Source organism: Tamandua tetradactyla, chromosome 12, assembly GCF_023851605.1.
Source record: "Tamandua tetradactyla isolate mTamTet1 chromosome 12, mTamTet1.pri, whole genome shotgun sequence".
Taxonomy (NCBI): Eukaryota; Metazoa; Chordata; class Mammalia; order Pilosa; family Myrmecophagidae; genus Tamandua; species Tamandua tetradactyla.
Window position 1 is genome coordinate 89,947,772 of NC_135338.1, and position 19,386 is coordinate 89,967,157.

The window sequence follows — 19,386 nt, forward strand, 5'->3', positions numbered from 1 at the left end:
TGTTTTCAGCCTTCATTGTCTTCTGCCTTTGAAAACTCTTTAATGTTACCTAAGAACTTCCCCCAAAGGTGGGGAAAACTAACTCAAACTCTAATTTGGAGTTCAGCCTAGAAGCAGACACTTGGGTTTTATAAACTGTCAAGCTCGACTCTAAGGGCATCATATACACTTGACTCACAGCACCTGGCCTGGTCCTCAGCAATCTCATAGACATTTCCACCTTCACTTTCTTCCTTACTTTTGGCCCTGTCAATTGTGAATAAAATGACTATTATTGAGCGTTTTTCCTACCTTAAGGCATCAAGGGACAGGTTTTACTCCCATAGATAATGTCTAAGTACACGTATGTAATTGCAGTTGACCTAGACTCATTATCTATGTATCTGAATATTATCTACAAACTCTGCATTCTAGGACCACAGAGGCGGGAGTGCTCAATGGTTAAGCACATGGATTCTAAAGCCAGATGACTTAGGTCTAAATCCCAGCTCTGCCTCTTATGAGCATATGAACTCTGATATTTTACTTAACTTCTACAGGTCTTCTTTTCCTCATCTACAAAAATAAGACAAGAGCTGGTACCTACAGACGGTTGTGGTGAGAACTAAATGAGTTGCCATTTGTAAAATGCTTGGGACAGTGCCTGACACAGAGTGATCACTCAATAAACATGAGCTATTACCATCACTACAGTACAACGTCTGCACGTGGGAATGAACACGTGCATATGTATAGAATACACACATAATGACATCTCCATCCATAGGGAAATAAACAGATGAACCCACTTCTAGGCATGATATTTTAGCTCCATTTGGTCTCTGTCAAATGGACATCTCCTATGAATTTGTCATTCAACTGGGAAAATTAATAATACGACTTTTTGAGTAAAAAAATGCGTATAGATATAATTTGCAATAAATGACCAAGAAAGGCTTAGAAAAAGTAACAAGGCAAAAATGATAGAAAATGCACAGGAAGGATAAAGACTTAAAAGACAACAAGAAAGAGTCCCCATAATCATCCTAACAAAACCAAAAAATGAGCCTGTTAGAGAACATAATTTGGAATGGTTTGGCCACTCTAAAAAAATGCCCAAGTTTAGGGTTCAATTCAATGGCATATGGCAGTGTTAATGTACCAGGTATCAGTGAAGTAAAAATCCACTTTCTTCTCTTAACGTTGGGAACACAGCCATGTATACATGTGTAGAGGGGATTAATCCCGTGGTGGGGGAGGTTTACGCTTGGACAGTCTGACAAGATAAATTCCTGCATGTCTGTCCATCCACTTGTGATTGGACACTAGATCCTAAGAGCCTGCTTTTCTTTCACTCCTGCTTTCAACAAGACCTGACTTATGCACATGCACATACATAGGAGTCCTTGGCAAATGTATGGTTTGCTTTTATAAAGTCTTAAAATTAACAGCCAGAATACACTAAACATGATTCCATCACTTTTATGCTGTATACCATCTAAAAAGGACAAAAATGTGATGTTCATAGGCTATTTTTTTAATCTGACAAAGCAGAAAGGAGAAAAGAAAAGAATTCCTTTAGCTCTGCCCTTGGCTTGTGGCGCCAGCATTGCTTCTTGCACTTCTAAGGGGAAGGGGAAGCAAAAGCCCCATCAGGGACTGGTTCAGCCAAAACCTGTTACTCTCACTCCTGTCTGCGCAAATCCTCCATATCCCATTAGCCTACTGTCTAACAGAGAAGGGAGGGCTTTACAAACAGAGGCAAGACATTGAATAAGTACTTGGCTCAAGACCTTGCTTCCGATCACCACCAAGTTGCCTGGCCCTTGGTGCCAAGGCAAGCAATTGAAGAATGAAGACAATGTCATATGGACGGACAAAGGCTAGGGGCACTGTTCCGTCCTCAGCAGACCTCAGGAGAGCACCAGTCGCTGGGTCCCACCACAGCAAGGGTGTTCTTGTTGCAACGGAGCAGGACAGAAGCCTGGCCCAACCTCAGAGCCTCCCTCCAATGTGAGGGCACCTGAAGACCTAACACTTTGCAGCAAGGCCACTACTCTTGGAGGTTCACTGGTTGGTGGCTTCTTCCATTCAACACCTCCATCGGCCACTGGAAGAAGGAAAGGATTTCCTCTTTCTCAAGCTGAGTTTCTGGCAATGTGATTTTAGAAAAGCAGAGATCTGTTGCCCTGGATTCTGTAAGGGAATGACAGAAGTGACATAGCCATCAGCAGCCCAGAGGAGGGTACCCTCTCATCAGCTAACCTAAGACCCTCGGCAAGATCCCTGAAACTAAAATGTGTTCCAACAAATGGCATGGGGGAAAAAAAAAGAACACTTGGCTACCCATAATGTTTTTGAAATTGGAAACTAAAATACATTTTGTCATTTCATCCCCAAGTGCATTTTTTTAGGTTCTCTTATTTAATAACAAAAATAGTTTTGTCATGATAGTAGTAACAAAGATTTTATTCTTTAAAAAAACCACACTTCATCAGCTGAGGGCTGAGAAGGAAAGGTTCGCCTCTGTATCTGTTCTTTCATTTACTATGGCTGCTTGAATTAAATGTGGTTTAAACATTAGAACATAAGAGTTTTCAAATGAAAACTGAGCCTTAAATGTATTTCACTGAACATTCCTCATTCCATCTAATTCGGGACAATCACAAGATGGAATTCATGCACATACTATTCCTTATTGACTCAGGATTTATTTTCAATGGTGTCCAAAGGAAAGTATCTCCCCATACATAAGAGTGCCAGCCATAGACCCACAAACCCACAAATCCTTGCAAGATCACACATTGGAAAACCAGCAAGAACAACTTTTATCTTCCATTTCATGAGAGTTAAAGATTTGGAAGCATGACATGGCTGTGGCTGCAGCATCTAAGCGTGGCAGAAGGCTCCACAGCATGGCCACCCAGCAGGGGGGACACAGGCATGGAGAGGCGGCCCTGCTGCCAAGACTCTCTTCCCCATTTGTAGCCCCTCTCTTAGACAACCTATTTCTATTCATTTGTTCTAATCTTTCTTCAGACCAGGCCAAAAGCCCATTAATCATTTTCTGTCATTCCCCTACAGAATCCAGGGCAACAGATCTCTATTTTTCTAAAATCACATTGCCAGAAACTCAGCTTGAAAAAGAGGAAATCCTCTCCTTCTCTTAGTGGCCGGCTGAGATGCAGACCAATCAGGTTCACTTTCCTCTTTTGCCCAGAATTGCATAGAACATTCCACGGTAAGTTTTCAAAGAGAATGCAAGTGGGAATTGGAGCTGGGGAGGTTGAGGAGAAACCCAATGCATCAAGCCTCCAGCTAAGGAAGGTGTGAGAAAGAGAAGCACATAGATAAATGCCAAGGTTAAGACAGAAAAGGATTAATGATGCCCTTATTAATGTTTTTATTAAGGCCAAATATTTTAGCAACTTCAGATAGCAAATAAATATATTGAATGTCAGGCCTACAGCTCTCATGGTCTCCTAACCTATGAAGCAACGGAACACTAAAATAAAGTAAATCAAACAACATGCCCTCCAATGGCAAGGAAAAACCTCCCATGGAACTAATATACTGTGTTTGATTCAAAATAAAGCTGATAGTGACTTTTGGACCATGGATAACTTGGGTTGATTGTTTTCAGAGGGTGAGCTCAGGGATTAGGTAGGAGCATTGAGGATATACTGGGAACAGTAAAAAAGAAAGACAAGAACCATGTAAAAAGCAGAAATCAGAATTACTATAATATTCACCCGAAGACCACCCCTACATGACATTAATCTTTACACAGTACAGAAATCAGTGGTATAAAGAAACAGGACAAGCACGGCAGTCAAGAGACTTGGTTTCTTCTACCCATCTGATCAAGGACGAGACCCTTCACAAATGATGGAGAAGTACCAGGGAAGCAATGGGAGGGAGTTGAACAAACTCTGAAGTCTTTCTACAAAGCTTGGGCTCTGTAATGGTTGGAATAGTGGTTTCAAGGTCTCCTGCCACTCTGAGATTCTGGGATTTTATTGTGCTTATAAGGATGTGCCAATGTTATCAAAGAAATGTGAGACACCCATCCATTAGTGTTTCTTCTTTGTGGTTTTGAGTGAACTTGTAATGTGTAATGATCAGCTATGTCTCAAGTGATTCGATACTAGTGATTTTTTAAGTATAAATGTGTGAATGATTTACTTTAAAAACATACATTAGACAAATTAGACAGACTATTTTCTTCACTTCTCTTAAGTCTTCTAAGGTCAAGAAAAGGGGTTATATAGTCCTGAATTTGCCTATAGGATAATTTAGTCATGTAGTATTTCAATTGCCATGTTTAAAAAAATACTGAAATTCACTGGCACAAAAGGAGAGATATATACACAATGCAGGGATGTATACAAATGTGCTACAATAAAAATGACAAAAAGATTTAAAAATATATAAAACATTGGCTCACTTAAACTTAGCAGGAGACAATATACGATTCATATGTGGGTAATTTAAAGGATTTCCAAGGGTAAATTTGACTTTAGTCTTGGAAACATATCTTCCACATAATCACCCATGCTATGATATATTTTAGAAAGATGGATGGATATAAATTGCTTTTTAAAGTTCCCTTGCAGGTGTAAACTTCAGCCATGTTGAATACTTCTCATTCTACTTCATGTCGGTAAAATAAAACATGGCATGGATTTGGGACTTGGAAGCAAATAATATCAACACATAACACTTGAGCATAAAAAAGGAAGCTTACCACGAATGCCACTGCACTTCTCAATGTGGATTCCCACTGGAAGCAGCTTTTAAGGAACTGCATTGTATTCCATATTGCCATGGTTATTTTTTTCACCCGGTCTACATCTCTTGATAAGATCTGATTTTTTAAGAACAGCGGAGAAAGAAGGAGCTAGAGTTAAAAACTGCCAATTACAAATACTCTCTTTAGATCAGGTAACCTGATCGCTTCATTTTTATTTTGTATAGCTGTCAATATTAAACAATTTAATAGAAAGGAAAGTTTGAGTACTGCAAAAACTCTTTTATTAAATGTTATCCTTCATAGAAGGAAAGAAAATTCAGTGCATTTTTTGGTCATGTGAGGAAGAATGTTCTCTTTAAGGTTTGGTCTAAAACAGAGCAGGTGAAAGCTACAGCAGTTTGGGTGTGAACTGATATGTAATTGCATATGAGATGAAGAAAAAGAGACAGAGGAGGGAGAGGCTGAGAGGACAAGGGACAGGGCGGGGCGGTGGTGGGGGACAGTATGTTGTATAATTTGGCAAGAAAAGTACAGATTTATAGTAGGAATATGCAAGTAATATGGCTCATTAGTTCAAAAAAAAAGATATGGGAAAGGATAGCTCAGAGAAGCTAGAACCCAGCTCTGCCACTTTTTGGCTTTGAGACTTCGGGCAATTTCTCTTATAAAATGGGGTTGATATTAGCACTAACCTCAGAGATTGTCTAGAGGATTAAAGGGATTAGAATAGTGCCTGCCACACAGTAAGTACTTTTAAGAATCTGTATCATATGTAAACATTTCAATTTTATGAAAACTTGGGAGCACAGCAGGGTGAGCGGCACATGGGGAGGGGGTCCAAACACACAAAGGACCTTAGCCCCAATGCCCTGATGCTCTCAGAGCCTAAAGCTGCCCTTCAACCACCTACACGGCCCACCCCCCGCCCCCCAGCCCCATAATGTTTTGCAAAGGAAATGTTCTTTCTCCCAGTTGTAGGCAGTTACATTTCAATTTGTTTGCAAAGCAGCTACCCCCATCTACCTCAACTCAGGTTTTAACTTTCAAGCAAACAGAGCAAAAGGCAATAATAATAATAAAACAAAATAAGACTTTGACTCGGATTACACAAAATTAATATTACGCTCAATGTTATGGCAGACCAAAAGAAAATATTGGTATGCTTCCTTTCTGAAGAAGTTTAAGGACTTCCCCAAGTGTGCCCAGAAGTCCATGGGAAAAAAAAAAAGGATGATAAGATGCCTTTATATTTAACTGCTCTATGTCATCCGCAGCTGCTCACCCCAGAGGAAGTGGGGGAAGTAATAAACACTTTTTAAAGGGGACACTTTGTTCTTTGTTACACAACTGAAGAGGAACAATAGGTACAGAGAGAAATCCTGAACATCTCTGAATAGGACAGGGAGGGACTCTAAAGAAATGTAAAAGGTCATGTTAAAAAATGTGAGACTTCCTTCGCCCAGTCCTTATCTTCAATTTTTGTTGAACTGATGAGAGAGGTACAAAGGGCAATAGCCAGGATGAGACAGTTCATTCAATATAGGGTAAACTGCCACCACAACCCAAATTGGACAACACAAAATTGGCAGGAGCAGCTCTGGGTGAGTGTGGGGCTAGAAGTCAGATTCGCTGGGATCTTTTGGTTATGGATTCAATGGGCAGATATCTCACTGTTCTGCACCTCTGAGGCCTGTGACTAAAATGGCTGGATTCAAAGAGGATATGCAGGGAAAGGAAATTCAGGAACATGTTTCTGGAGTCTGATGCTAGGACTTTCCCTTTACAGAACACTTCAGGAGAATAATGGGGGGGCTAAAATCTTCTGCTTCATTCAATAGATATTTATTTTAACTCTTCTTCTTGTCCATGTGATTGAAGTCCTTGTTTTGGGGAAGTGGAGAGAAGAGAAAGCGAGAAGGAGGAGAGAAGTAGGGGAGGACAGAGGGAAGGGGGAAAAAGGGGAAGGAAGGAGTGATGGGGTGGGAGAGGTGAGAAGAAAGAGAAGGAAGGAAAAAGGCAAGGAAGAGAGGAGAAAGGAAGAGAGGGAGGGGAGAGGGGCGGGGAGGGAAGAAGAGGAGGGGAGGGAGCCAGGGAGAAAGGAAGGGAGGGTGAGAGGAGTTAGCAAGTAACAGCAAATCAATTCTTCATGCACTGAGTGTGCAAAGAAGCCAACTTACTGGACTGACCCACCTTTTTGGACAGCTTGCGGCTATCTTCAATAAAGCGCTTTTCTCTGGGGGTAAAGGTCCTAATACTTGCTTTGACCTAGAAAGACACCATCGGTAAAAATGGCAGCATTGATACAGTCTTCATTCTTCTTTTTTTCTTCATTCTTCTTTTCTTCCCTTAGTGATAGGGAAGGAAAGTGGAAGCCATACCCCCTGACCCTGCAGGCTTTGGCAGGACAGGTGGAGAGGATTCTGGGCACCCCAGGCTCTACATCGGACCTGGGTCTCATTCCCCGAGAGTCACTGGGGCAGGTCAACGGGGACCAGGAGACAAGAGAGTCTGTGGCCACTTTGCTAATTCAGTGGAAGTGTATAAACCATGGCAGAGATCAAGGGTCATGAAGTTCTCAAACCAAAGTCTCTGAAAGATAAAACTTCTCTTTTACATCAAGGTTTTGAACTAAGATTTTGTTAATCATACCTTACATTTGAAGATCAGTTTCTAACTTATAAAAACATCTTTTCCCAAAAAAGAATCTCATTTCCTCTCAAGGACCTGGAAAAATAAGTAGATGAGTCATTTTAGCCCCATTTTGCAGGAAACAAATTGAGGCTGATGGATTTAGAGACTCATCTAAATTATGTTACCAGATTGAGGAAATCCTCAAAAAATAAAATTCTAGTCCTTTTTCTCTACGTCAGATTGACAACTGAAAAATCATTGAATCAAGATATGTATTACCTAAGTCTTCACTCCTCTTTTTCTCTAAACTCAAGTTTTACTCATACGCATAGTCTATATACAAGTGCTTGCCAGAAAACATGTGGGAGATGAAGGGTGATCTGTAGTACAATATTCATAACCCTTGAAGGAGAAAGGAAGGAAATAGGGGAAAGAGAAGAAGTAACAACATACTCCCTATACTGGAGACCAGGCTCAGAGCTCTAGCATTACAGGGAATGTATCAAAGACTAGATAGATTGCTATAGATATAGATAACTGGAGATACAGATATCTATAGTTATACACCCTAAAATATATCTTTATTTATATCACATATTGGCATACATATTGCATTTCCATTCAATTAGTTTTATGAGCGAATTATTAAATACACTAAACAAGAAGCAGTTTAGTTTATAAATAAATGCAGAGTCAGTAAGATCTGGATAAATATCCTGATTCCCTCCTTTGTTAGCAAATCACCTCTCCTGTCTAAGCCCATTTGCTCACCATAAATTGGAATTAATGGTACCTATTTACCATGTCTACTGGGAGGGTTAAATGAGTCTGGCACATAGTGGGTGGTCAATAAATGGCAGCCATTATTACAGTAATTACAGTGAAAGGGCTACCCTACATGCACTGATTTGCTGATTAACTACACTGTCCTTTCCTTCTGGAGACCCCCAACACACTGAATGCCCCAGCCAGGCTCCAGCAGGCTGCGCTCCAGCATGCACAGACGCCCTCTGCTCACAACTGAGTTGCACGCCTACGTGAGTCAATAATCCTACTTCCCAAACCTGAGTGTTCTGTTTTTAGCTGTTGTTGTAATTCCATATTTTAATAAATTATTACAGAAAACATTGAAATAGAAGCAAGAATCCAAAAAGACTTGGAATTTGTATTGCTCAAAAAAGCCAGTCACTAAAATGATACTGTTACTGAGGTATTGAATTTATAGGGAAAAAATCTGGAAGATTTACACACTCAGATTGCTTTGTGATTGTCTTTAAAGTAACCCTCTTCTTCAAAAAACAGAAGCTAGAAATTATTATAGATGTTACAGGTATGGGTTAGACAAGGAATAGGATGTAGAACTAAAAATAACAAATCCATACTAAAAAAAGAATAAAAAAAGGTATCAGGTCAGGACCACATTTAAAGATTGGTAAATAAATGCACATTTACATATTCTGCATAAAAGCAAAATGTTTAAAAGACATTAAAAAATCAGTTCCACTTTAACTGCCGTTTTCAATTGACTATTAGTTTGATTGTGTGGGATATTAAGGCATCTATTAGAATAATTTAATAACACAGCAGAGGCTTGAAAATAAACCAGTCCAACAGCCAACTGTTGCCTTGGAAGAAGATTACAAATGATAAGTCAGAAAAAAAAAAACTAATTTCCCCCTTTATTTTTTTTTCCTTGACATTTAGATTTATTGAGAATCAAACAGCATCAATTCTACTGCTAAAAGTTGCAAGGATCACCACCAGTATCATGGCTGAGCTTTAGACAGAACACAGTTTCTTCTCTTTCTGGCTACAGCAAATCTGAAGGGTTTTACATTGATTTGAGTTTCTAAAGGCTGAGCATCTTTTCTTTGAGGTGTAGAGAAGTTGGGAGACGTGGCCCACCATACTTACCGGATTATATATGAGGTCCATCTCCAAGTAAATAACTCCTTTAAAAGCTTGTTCTAAATCTTTATTCTTCAGTACGTAACAATTTGGTTGCCCATCTCTAATCTGCCACAAACAAAAGATAAAATATATGTTGGTGCAAACTTTTTGAGTGGTGTAAACTTAACAACCAAAACTAATTTTGGCAAACTTGAGAAGGCAAAATGATCACAGATGAGGCAAATATCAAATTTATAATAAATCAACCTTTAAGTCTAAAGTGCTATTATAACTGAAAGGAAGATTAAATAACAATTTCCAGGCTGAAAGTTGACGGAAAAGCAGTGGTGCAAATTACAATGGACACACATGGGCTTTTCTTTCAAAAATCCCAGAGGCTACACATTTTTTTTTAAAGTGATGGGTATCCTATAATATCCTAGGCCAGTACTTCTCAAGACTGCCAAGGTCATGGGGGAAAAAAAAAGGAAAGATTAAAAAAAAGTTGTTGCAGATCTAAAGATACTAAGGAGATATGACAACTAAAACAATGTGGGATCTTGGTCTGGTTTCTGGAAGAGAAATAGGACATTGGTAGAAAAACAGGTGAAATCCAAATAAAGATTGGAGTTAAGTTCATGGTAATCTATGAATGCCACTTTCTCAGTTATGACAAATGTATCATGGCCTTATGTTAACCTTAGGGGAAACTGGGTGAGAGGTGTATGGGAACTCTCCGTATTATCCTTGCAAGTCTAAAATTATTCCACAGTAAAAAAGGCTACTAAAATATTTTTAAGAAATTAATAAAGGGACAGATTTTTCATAAAAGCTATCAGTTTTTGACCAGCCAGGAAACAATGCAAAATAACTAAATAAATCCATTTTGCTCAAGTTGAGGCCAAAGTGCAAAAACATTCAAAATGTACAAAGTACCAAGAAACCTTCCAGATAAACACGTTTCTCTGATATCCTCCCTCTGCCAGTATCTCACACATTTCCACACGCAAATGTATCTTCTGGACCCAGTATTTAGGAAAAAATCTCCTATACCATTTTGAAACCTACTTGGCTCCCATTAAAGGAGAGTCCTCTTTTCAGATTTGATAGCACCAATGCTTTTATTATACAGGGTAGTATATGTATTGATTAAACATTTGGCTTTTAAGAATCAGACCCATTAACTCTAAAACGACAACAACAAAACTTGCGCTTACCAAAGGCTTCACTTGGGATTGTAATGATGGAAGATTTAAAATAACACAGGAAACTGGAGGACATGAAATGTGAGCCATATTTTAAATGACTATTGCTGTCATTACAAGCATTTAGTACAAGTGTTCTTATAAACAGTGGTGGAAATGAGCTGAATAAGTCGCAGGGGGAAACAGAGCAATTCCACATTACAAGGGAGAGGTCACTTTCCTTCCCAAAGCCACCCCACCTCTCTCGGATTGAATAGGCTTTAAACAGAGAGATGGGTTTCCTGGCCACTGGCTAAGCGGAAGGGGGCGCCCCATAAAGACCTGCTTTCCTTCCTCAACGGTGTCCAAACAGGATTCTGGGCTTCCGCTTTCACCCACAGTCTCACTTAATAAATTGTGGGTGTTAAAGTTGAAAGAAATAAATACAAAAACAGCATGACAATCTGCCAAGCTCTCTTTGGTCCAATTTAGCTTTGCTTCAACCCACAGTCACTGCATTCTTAAAATTTCCATGATTTCTTAAGAGTTGGAGAAGGTCAACAAAAGAACACGAGGTATTGGTATAAGAAACAATATTTTATAGCAAAAAGACAATTTTTTGCTTTTTGGGTTTTTTTTTTTTTTTTTTTTTTGATTTGGTAAATGACCGTTTCCTCTTTCTCAATGTCCTAGCAAAACTCAGATAAAATGAGAGATATAAAGGTATTCATGTTTAGCACTTTAACATAAAATTATCTTAAAATATACAAATTATAAATTGAAAAATTTGTAAAAAGTTTGTAAGTTACAGAAAAACTAATGTCTGAGCTTTGGAAGTTGCAAATATCGCAATTCCTTTCCCCTACCAGAAATTAAATAGGAATTTGGTAAATAGATTCTTCTTAAATATTATTTAGAATTTATATTGAGAAATATTTCCTTGAAAAGTATTTAATTTTCTGTTTTGCCACAGTATCAAATTATATGTATTTTTCTATTTGATTTTTGTATCCATCAGTATGATTTGGCAATTTATATATGTTAATATATAAATCTGCCTCATTCCTTTAAATTGTGGTATCATATTCAAATTATGAATATGCCAGAATTTATTAAATCTCCTATTGATGAACATTTTGTTGGCGCCAAATTTCACTGCTTGCTGCAAAGAATATCTTTTGGAAAAAGACAAAGGGCAAGGGAAAGAAGAACTTACGCTACTTTGTATTTGAGGTCATATGTTTCAGTCAAGAACTAGTCAAAACATTTGAATAGTTGCTGTTATAATTAAACACTGGAATAGTAATCTAAAGAGACTATGTTTAAAATACTCTTATCTTCCACTGTCATTATTTAGGTAATGCAACTTCCAACCCAAGTATATAGGTTAAAGAAATGTTCTGAGGGTGGGCCATGTGGTGGCCCAGCAGGCAAGAATGCTTGCCTGCCATGCCAGAGGACCTGGGTTCGATTCCCAGTGCCTGCCCATGTAAAAAAAAAAAAAATGGTTTGAGACATCCCAACTTGCAAAACCGTTATATGTCAGCATTTATATAAATAGGAAATTAAAGGTAAATATATTTTCATGTCTAAACTATCATTTATATTTTGAACTCCGAAAATTATTTCTAGCAGTTTATAATTTTAAACCGTCTATTAAATAGGGCAATTAAAGTACAGCTAAAAAAAGTAGAAGAGATATACTTTGGTTCCTAGGTGTGAGATAGCTACTGCAATTAAAACATAAGTTTAATTTTGAGATCCCTGTCAGTCAAGGCAAAAAGTATGGAACTGCTTTTGATTTATGAGAAAAGGAGGTCAACAAGTTCATCAGGAGAATGTACCTGGGCTAACATTGAGGAGAACTTCATTGATGTAAAAAGAAAAATCATTGGATAAAATAATAGAAAATGTCTCTGACTTCAGTTTTGCAAGATGAATAAACTCTTCAGCTTAACAAAGATAAGATTGTTACACTTATCTTTGGATATTCACCTTTTCCTAGGTGAAGAGTGCATTATATTAGGCAATAATTTGAGGAAGGCATCTCTGCAGGACAATTATACAGATCTAACTTAATTAGGAATCTAACTTCCATAATCAGTTGAATAGCCATTTTTCAATGCTCTTTAGATTATTTTCAGAAACAATACAATATCTCAGAAAGATTTTGTCAAAAGCTTGCTAACAGTTATTTCCTGGTTAAACTAGTGAGTGACGTGTCCAGGAAATGTGTCTCAGAGTAATGATTCAGGATGATAAAGCATCATGAGGACACGTTACAGAGAAAATACTTCATTTTAATTTTTTTTAACCTGATATATGAGCATCCTTAAACCATTCAACTTTTTTAATTTAAAAAATTGTAATTCTTCTCAAATAAGTTTTAAATATAGTAAATATGAAGAGCTTTTTAATAAGTGATAAAACTAGTTTTTAAGTCAAAGAGATGCTCTATTCATTATATTAGAAAATTAAGTTATTATATAATCAGCATATGGCCAAGGTTGTTATGCAAGCACAAAAAACAAACAAACAAAACATCTTTCTGTCATTTGGAACTCTTGAAAGAATTATCATTATTAATCTTTAACATAACATTCTTTGGTACAAAGACTCACCAACTCATTCAAAAGCAGAAATAATCAAAATAAGTATGAGGGAACAAAACTATCAGTTTCAGGAGTTAAAAACAGACATTTAAGATCAAAATTCAAATTAAAGAGTCATATTAAAATTCCCCAACTGTTTGACTTTTGCATGAAAAAACGGAGAGCACTGGGATGTAAACTAGCACTACTCTATCGGGCATCATTCATTAAATACGAAATGGAAATGCTTTAAAGTAACTACACCACTATACACCAGTTGTTCCAGATGACGTGCTTGCAAAGTGACTCCAGAAAAATGTGAGAGGAGACATGCCGCAATGCAGGAGGAAAACACACACATTTTACCTTGTAGCAATTCACATTCTTGTCCTTATTGGGAATCAGACCTGCTTCTCATGGCATGAATTCAAAACAGCACTGTAGATTCAAATGTCAACCAGGTCACTTTTTGCCCTAACTCAGAGTACATCCCCCAGCCAGGAGAGGCAGCGATGAATTCATTGCTCCCAAACCTCTCCAAAACCTCTCACTCTCCTCCCTTCCAGAGCAACCCACCCATCCGTTCCCTAAATCCAGGCCCCAGCTCTGAACTTTGGAAATAGCAAAAAACGAAACAAAACATGGTATTCTCAGCCCTTCTAATCAACCCCTCACCTCAAATATAAACTATCTTTAGAAAAGTAATATACACGAATAATAAATCTGTGCAAAAATTAGGAAAATTGTAAAAATAAAAAAAGACATACCATTTCAATACAATTGTTTTTTAAATAAACAGACATTTCTTTTTTGATGTAGTTTTCCAATTATTTATTTTACAAAAATAGAATTGCAATGTACTGGGTAAGAATTTGGGGATATAGAGGTAGAAGAACTGAGCTTTAATCCTGGTTCTGCCTGTACTGGCTGGTCAACCTTGGGTAAGTTAATTAAATACAATCTATAAAATGTGATTTAAAAAAATGGAGCCTATCACAGAAACTCTTGTGAAATAATCAGCAAAAGCAAAGAGCACAGTGAAAGGTACACAGGAAGTGTTTGATAAATATCATCTGCTTTTAGTTTTTTTTAAATTTTTATAATTTTTAATTACTTGTCTTTTTTTAAAAAGATGTATAGGAAACATTCACCCAGGTACGAGTCATCTTTTCTACCTAATTTGGAATGCTTCTTCCCCTTATGGATATTCTATAATTAACTTCACCACTCTGTTTTAATTCAATAAGATTTCTTCCAATTTTTAGCAACTGTAAACACTGTGAGGAATTTATATATAGATGCACTTGTACATCCATAATGCATTCCTTATGATAAATTCCTAGAGGTAAAAATGCTGATTTATAGAATATGCCTATAATTATGGTTTAGGCAAGCATTGCCAATCTGCCTTTCAAAAACTCTGTATTAATTTATACTCCCAAACATTTGAACAAGCCTGCTCATTTCTATGACTGTTATCAACACTATAAAAATATATTTTACACATATTTTTAAAATATAAAAAAAAGTTTTTGTTTTTTTCCTTTCTTTAAACTTATTTTTATTTACAGAAAAAATAAATTATTTTTATATTTATTTTATGAATAATTATTATTCATAATATTATGAAATAATATTATGCAAGCAGCAATTTCATAGGAAACCACTGGTCTTGGGTTGTTTTAACGTTTTAATTCTCCTAACGTGGAGAGTTTTTTTTTTTTCATATATTTAATCAGTGGGCCATGACAGAACCGTGAAACCACACAGACTTTGAGATTCAATTGCTATTCCAGGCAGTTAGCATCTGTGTTACCACAGGCAATTATTGTACCTCTCCACAATAGATATCTAGAGAAAATAAACGCTCAAAGTTACGTGTACATTAAATTTTAATCCTGCTTATCAAGGTACCTTCTACAAGACTCATATCAATTCATACTGCCACCAACAGATTTTGAAAGTTTCCTTTTTCTACACCTTAATCATTCAGGGTAGCCAAAAATCTTTACTATATATATTTATTAATCTGATTGCTTAAATTAATTTATAATTTCAGTTATTAATTTTACATATTTTATTTCTTTGCATTTCTAAGAAAATTAAAATGAAGCCAATAGCTTGCACTTACATGATGCTTACTGTGTGGCAATGACTCTATAAAATTCCTTTACAACTACCAATTTATTGACTCCTCAGAATAGTCATGTAATAAAGAAATTAATATGACCATTACCTCCCTTTCAATGAGAACTTTATGGAGACAGAAAGGTTAAGTAACTTGTCAAACATCACACAGCTAGTTAGGGAAGAAGACAGCATGTCAAGCCAGGTAGTCTGGCTTCCAACCATCACTCATGCTCATCAGCTTTTAGGGTTTCTACTCTTTTGAATGAAAATTTCTGGTAGGTTGACTATTCTTCCTCTATGGATTAAAAAAAAAACCCCATAAATTAGTAATATTATCCCTTTGTTCATATATTGCAATTATTTTTTTTTTACCAGTCCTTTTCCTTTTCATTTTAATTTGTTTTGACCATACCAATATCCTAGACTTCTTTCCTTTATGGTTCCTGTGTTCATTTCACTTAGCAGGATTCCTCACTATTTTAATGGTTTTTCTTATGGAGTATGTTTCATATGTTTCACCTTTAATTCATTTGGAATTTGTTCTTATGTTTTGTGTAATAGATAACATTTTCTCCCTGATCTATAAGTAACCAACTTTCCCAGAATCACTTACTAAATAATATATCTCTTCCTCAATGATATGATGCTTCAAATTTATAATATATTAAATGGTCTCTATTTACTTAGTCTTCTTTCACATCCTTCAGTAGAGTTCTAGGATTTCTTCACATAGATAATAGATATTATAGTTTTTCATTTTTGTTGTTTTAGAATTGGATTTTATAAGTGTTTTCCTACTGGGTACAACCGACTTTTTAAAAATGTTGATCCAGTTTACACCTTACTGAACATTTTCGGTCTAGTATCTTTTCTTTCACTTTTCAAATAATGTCTACAAATAATTTGTTACTGCCTTTAAATATGCATAATTACTTTCTTCTATATCTTTCACACTGGTAGAAATGACGTAAAAGACTAACTTTAGTTAACTCTCAAATGGATAAACTTACTTAATTCTTCCAACAATCTATGCAGTAGGAAGCATCTTCATTTTAAAGACGAGACAATAGAAAGTATCTAGGGCTTCAACAATAAATTTGAAGTTTGTAATGATTCCAGCAGATATCATTCATCATATTAATGCATGCTCTTCAATTACTAACTTACTAGACAATTTTTTAAATTTTATATGTACACATATATAAAAGAAAAAAATGACCATCGTAACCATTCTCAAGTATGGAATTCAGGGGCATTAAGCATATTTGCAATGCTGTCCTACCATTCACCACCATTCAATACCAAAAGTTTTTCACCACCCCAAACAGAAACTCCGTACCCATTAAACAACAGCCCTGAGAACCTCTAATCTACTTCCTGTCGCCACGAATTTACTTATTCCAGGTATTTCGTTTCTAAATTTCCTTTTGCTGAGATCATAATTGATTTTCAACCTTTCTTGTTTACTGATAAAATCATTCAAGGTAAGGATTTCCTCTGAATAATACTTTTGGCCCTTATCCACAATTTTTTTATGTATAGTATTTTCATTATCCATTATGAAATAGTCCATAATTGCAGTTTTGGCTTCTATGTTAGCCACTTGGGATTTTTTTCCCACCAAGTGGGTTGACATTTGTTTTGTTTTGCAGCTATTAATATCTATTTTTATAGTATTGTTCTCATTTAATATCTGCCTTTGGGGAATCTATTACATTATGAACCCACAAGATGATCAATATTTGAAAATGTTAAATGGGCATTTGAACATAATATTTTATGTTTTTATGTGGATATATATATATATATATATATATATATATATACACCACACACATTAGATGAGCTTATTATTTATTCTCTAAAGTTTCAGATCCACCACTTTAATATGTCTGAAAATCACCTGAGCATTTGCTAAAAAGGAAATCCCAGGGTGTCATCCACAGAAATTAAGTAGCTGTGAACTGGGGCACAGGAATCTTCACTATGATAAAACATTTTACAGAATGTCAAATATTTGGGACTTCAGGAAACATCACTTTACAGGCTTATTTTTTGTTCATGATATTTTTAATGCAGGGTAGATATAGATATTATCCATTTGTGATTCTAATTTTCCTTATATCGTACATGTATCATATATATACATACAACATATAAAACTCTGGCAAATTTTTTATGGAAAAGTTCATGTTTGTTGTAACTTTATTGATAATTAAATCTTTCTTTACCTATAAAATAACCTTCTATCAGGTTTCTGACTTACCTTATATTTCCATTTATACAGTATGCTTCTGCTCATTCATTTGTGTTACTGTGTTGGAAGTATCTCAAAGAAGCAGCAGTTAGATTTTACTCTTTGTATCAATGTGAAAGGTTTTTCCATTTAATAGAAGGGTTTAACCCATTCAACTCTTGCTGTCCTGTGTGACACGCTCAATGTCATGGTCAGGTTCATGTGCCAACTTGGCCAAGTGGTGGTTGGGCAAGTGCTGGCTTGTCTGTTGCGATGAGGACATTTCATAGAATTAAATCAAAATCATGTCAGTCCACAGCTGATTCCATTTGTAATCAGCCAAAGGGGCATGTCTTCTGCAATGAGTGATGCTTAATCTAATCACTGAAAGCCTTATAAGGAGGATTCAGAAGAGACAGGCTCTTCCTGTTTCGGCAGGTGAGCCTCTCCTGTGGCGATCGTCCAGACCCTCCATCAGAATCGTTGGCTTCACAGCCTACTCTGCGGATTTTGGACTCTGCGTTCACGCGGTCACATGAGACACTTTTATAAATTTTATATTTGCAAGTGGTCCCTGTTGATTCTGTTTCTCTAGAGAACCATAATAAACTCAGTTTTAGACTTGCCATTTTCTTATTCTAGGACATTAGGCAAACTCTGCTCATCATCCCTCTTTATCTCTCAGGCTGTCCACTCTAAGCACGTATGATCTGCACAATTATTGCAGATGGTTCATGAAGATTCTAGCGTATCAGAGATCCTTCTTCCCCGTTTCAAGGCCGATAGAGAAATGTGCCCTATTATGGCTTCCTTTATTTATTTCAATAGATATACTGAACCAGAAGTAGAGGGGAGAGGATAGTTGAATGGGCTCAAAAACTACCATTTTAACTGTATATTGGGATTAAAGTCTTACTTTTATCAGCTAGCCCCTCTCATGTCTGAATCTCTCTCCTTCTCAACCTCAATAAACCCAAACTGACTGACTTGGATTTCCCTGACCAAATTCCATACCCTGGTTAACCAAACCTTAGCAATATACATTTTTAAAAACTTTGGCTTTGTACCCATAGATATTAAGGCAAAATTAAAAATCAATCATTCATTTTAATAGCCAATATTTCAACATTAACCTAAAAATCTATGATTGCTAAGAGGATCCATTTCAATGTGCAAAGCCAGACCTTGCCATCACAGTTGAAACTTGAGCAACCATTTAATTGGAAATGCAAATGAAGATGTGCATGGGCATTTTTTTGGTACAAGCAGTTATAGAAAATTTGCCCCAAAAAACTAATTAAGTGAAATTGTTATTGGTGAAGCTAGTTATCGGGCACATGGATTCACAGAGAATGTTAGGGCTCTATCAGGGCTGCCTAAAAGTCTGGGCTTCTGATTATAAACTCACTTGTGCATCTTCAGATGGCTCGCACAGAGGGTATGAGTTGTTTCAAACTGCAGACGATTTCTTTTAAAGATTAGGGAATATCAGTAAATAGAAGTTTTTCCTATTTTACAAATGATGTCATTCAAGCTGATATTCAAAATATTCCTGAATTTGCCCACTAGATATTTGAGAGAGTAAAAGTATTCTTAAATAAAAAGGAATGATATAAATAAAATACACAGCACAATTTTTAGGACATAATCAGGTTCTCTTTGTTGAAGATGAAATCTTAAATAAACAGACTGAATAATCTAATAATGAAGAGAAACTTTTAGTGCCTCAGATGTTCTAAAACCCTTAAATTGTATTTATGGTCAAACAATACATTTTTTTTACTACATTACAGATTAGAGGATTACAGGAGCAATATGGAAATGGGCAAATATTAGAAGTCTTCAGACTATAATGTCTTCCAATTATAGTTTTCTAGCATCATGAGTATATGATTTAAAAGTTGTGTATATCTATAAGAGCATTCTTAAAAATGGAGTGTTAATTTTTAAAACATGAACAGAAATTAAATCATAGAAGGATGGCCCATTTGC

The 19,386-nt window shown here is 36.3% G+C and overlaps 1 protein-coding gene across 10 annotated transcripts in view; it reads right to left on the reverse strand.

Moving 5' to 3' along the window:
* The window catches only part of MCTP2 (multiple C2 and transmembrane domain containing 2), a 254,637-nt gene that overhangs the window by 80,224 nt on the left and 155,027 nt on the right, over positions 1-19,386 (reverse strand). For all 10 annotated transcript variants that reach the window (XM_077124086.1, XM_077124089.1, XM_077124091.1 and 7 more), the window contains 3 exons: positions 9,278-9,379; positions 6,923-6,997; positions 4,727-4,846 (listed from right to left, as the gene is read on the reverse strand). In XM_077124086.1, coding sequence (XP_076980201.1) covers positions 4,727-4,846; positions 6,923-6,997; positions 9,278-9,379 — 297 coding nt within the window. The remainder of the gene's footprint in view (positions 1-4,726; positions 4,847-6,922; positions 6,998-9,277; positions 9,380-19,386) is intronic.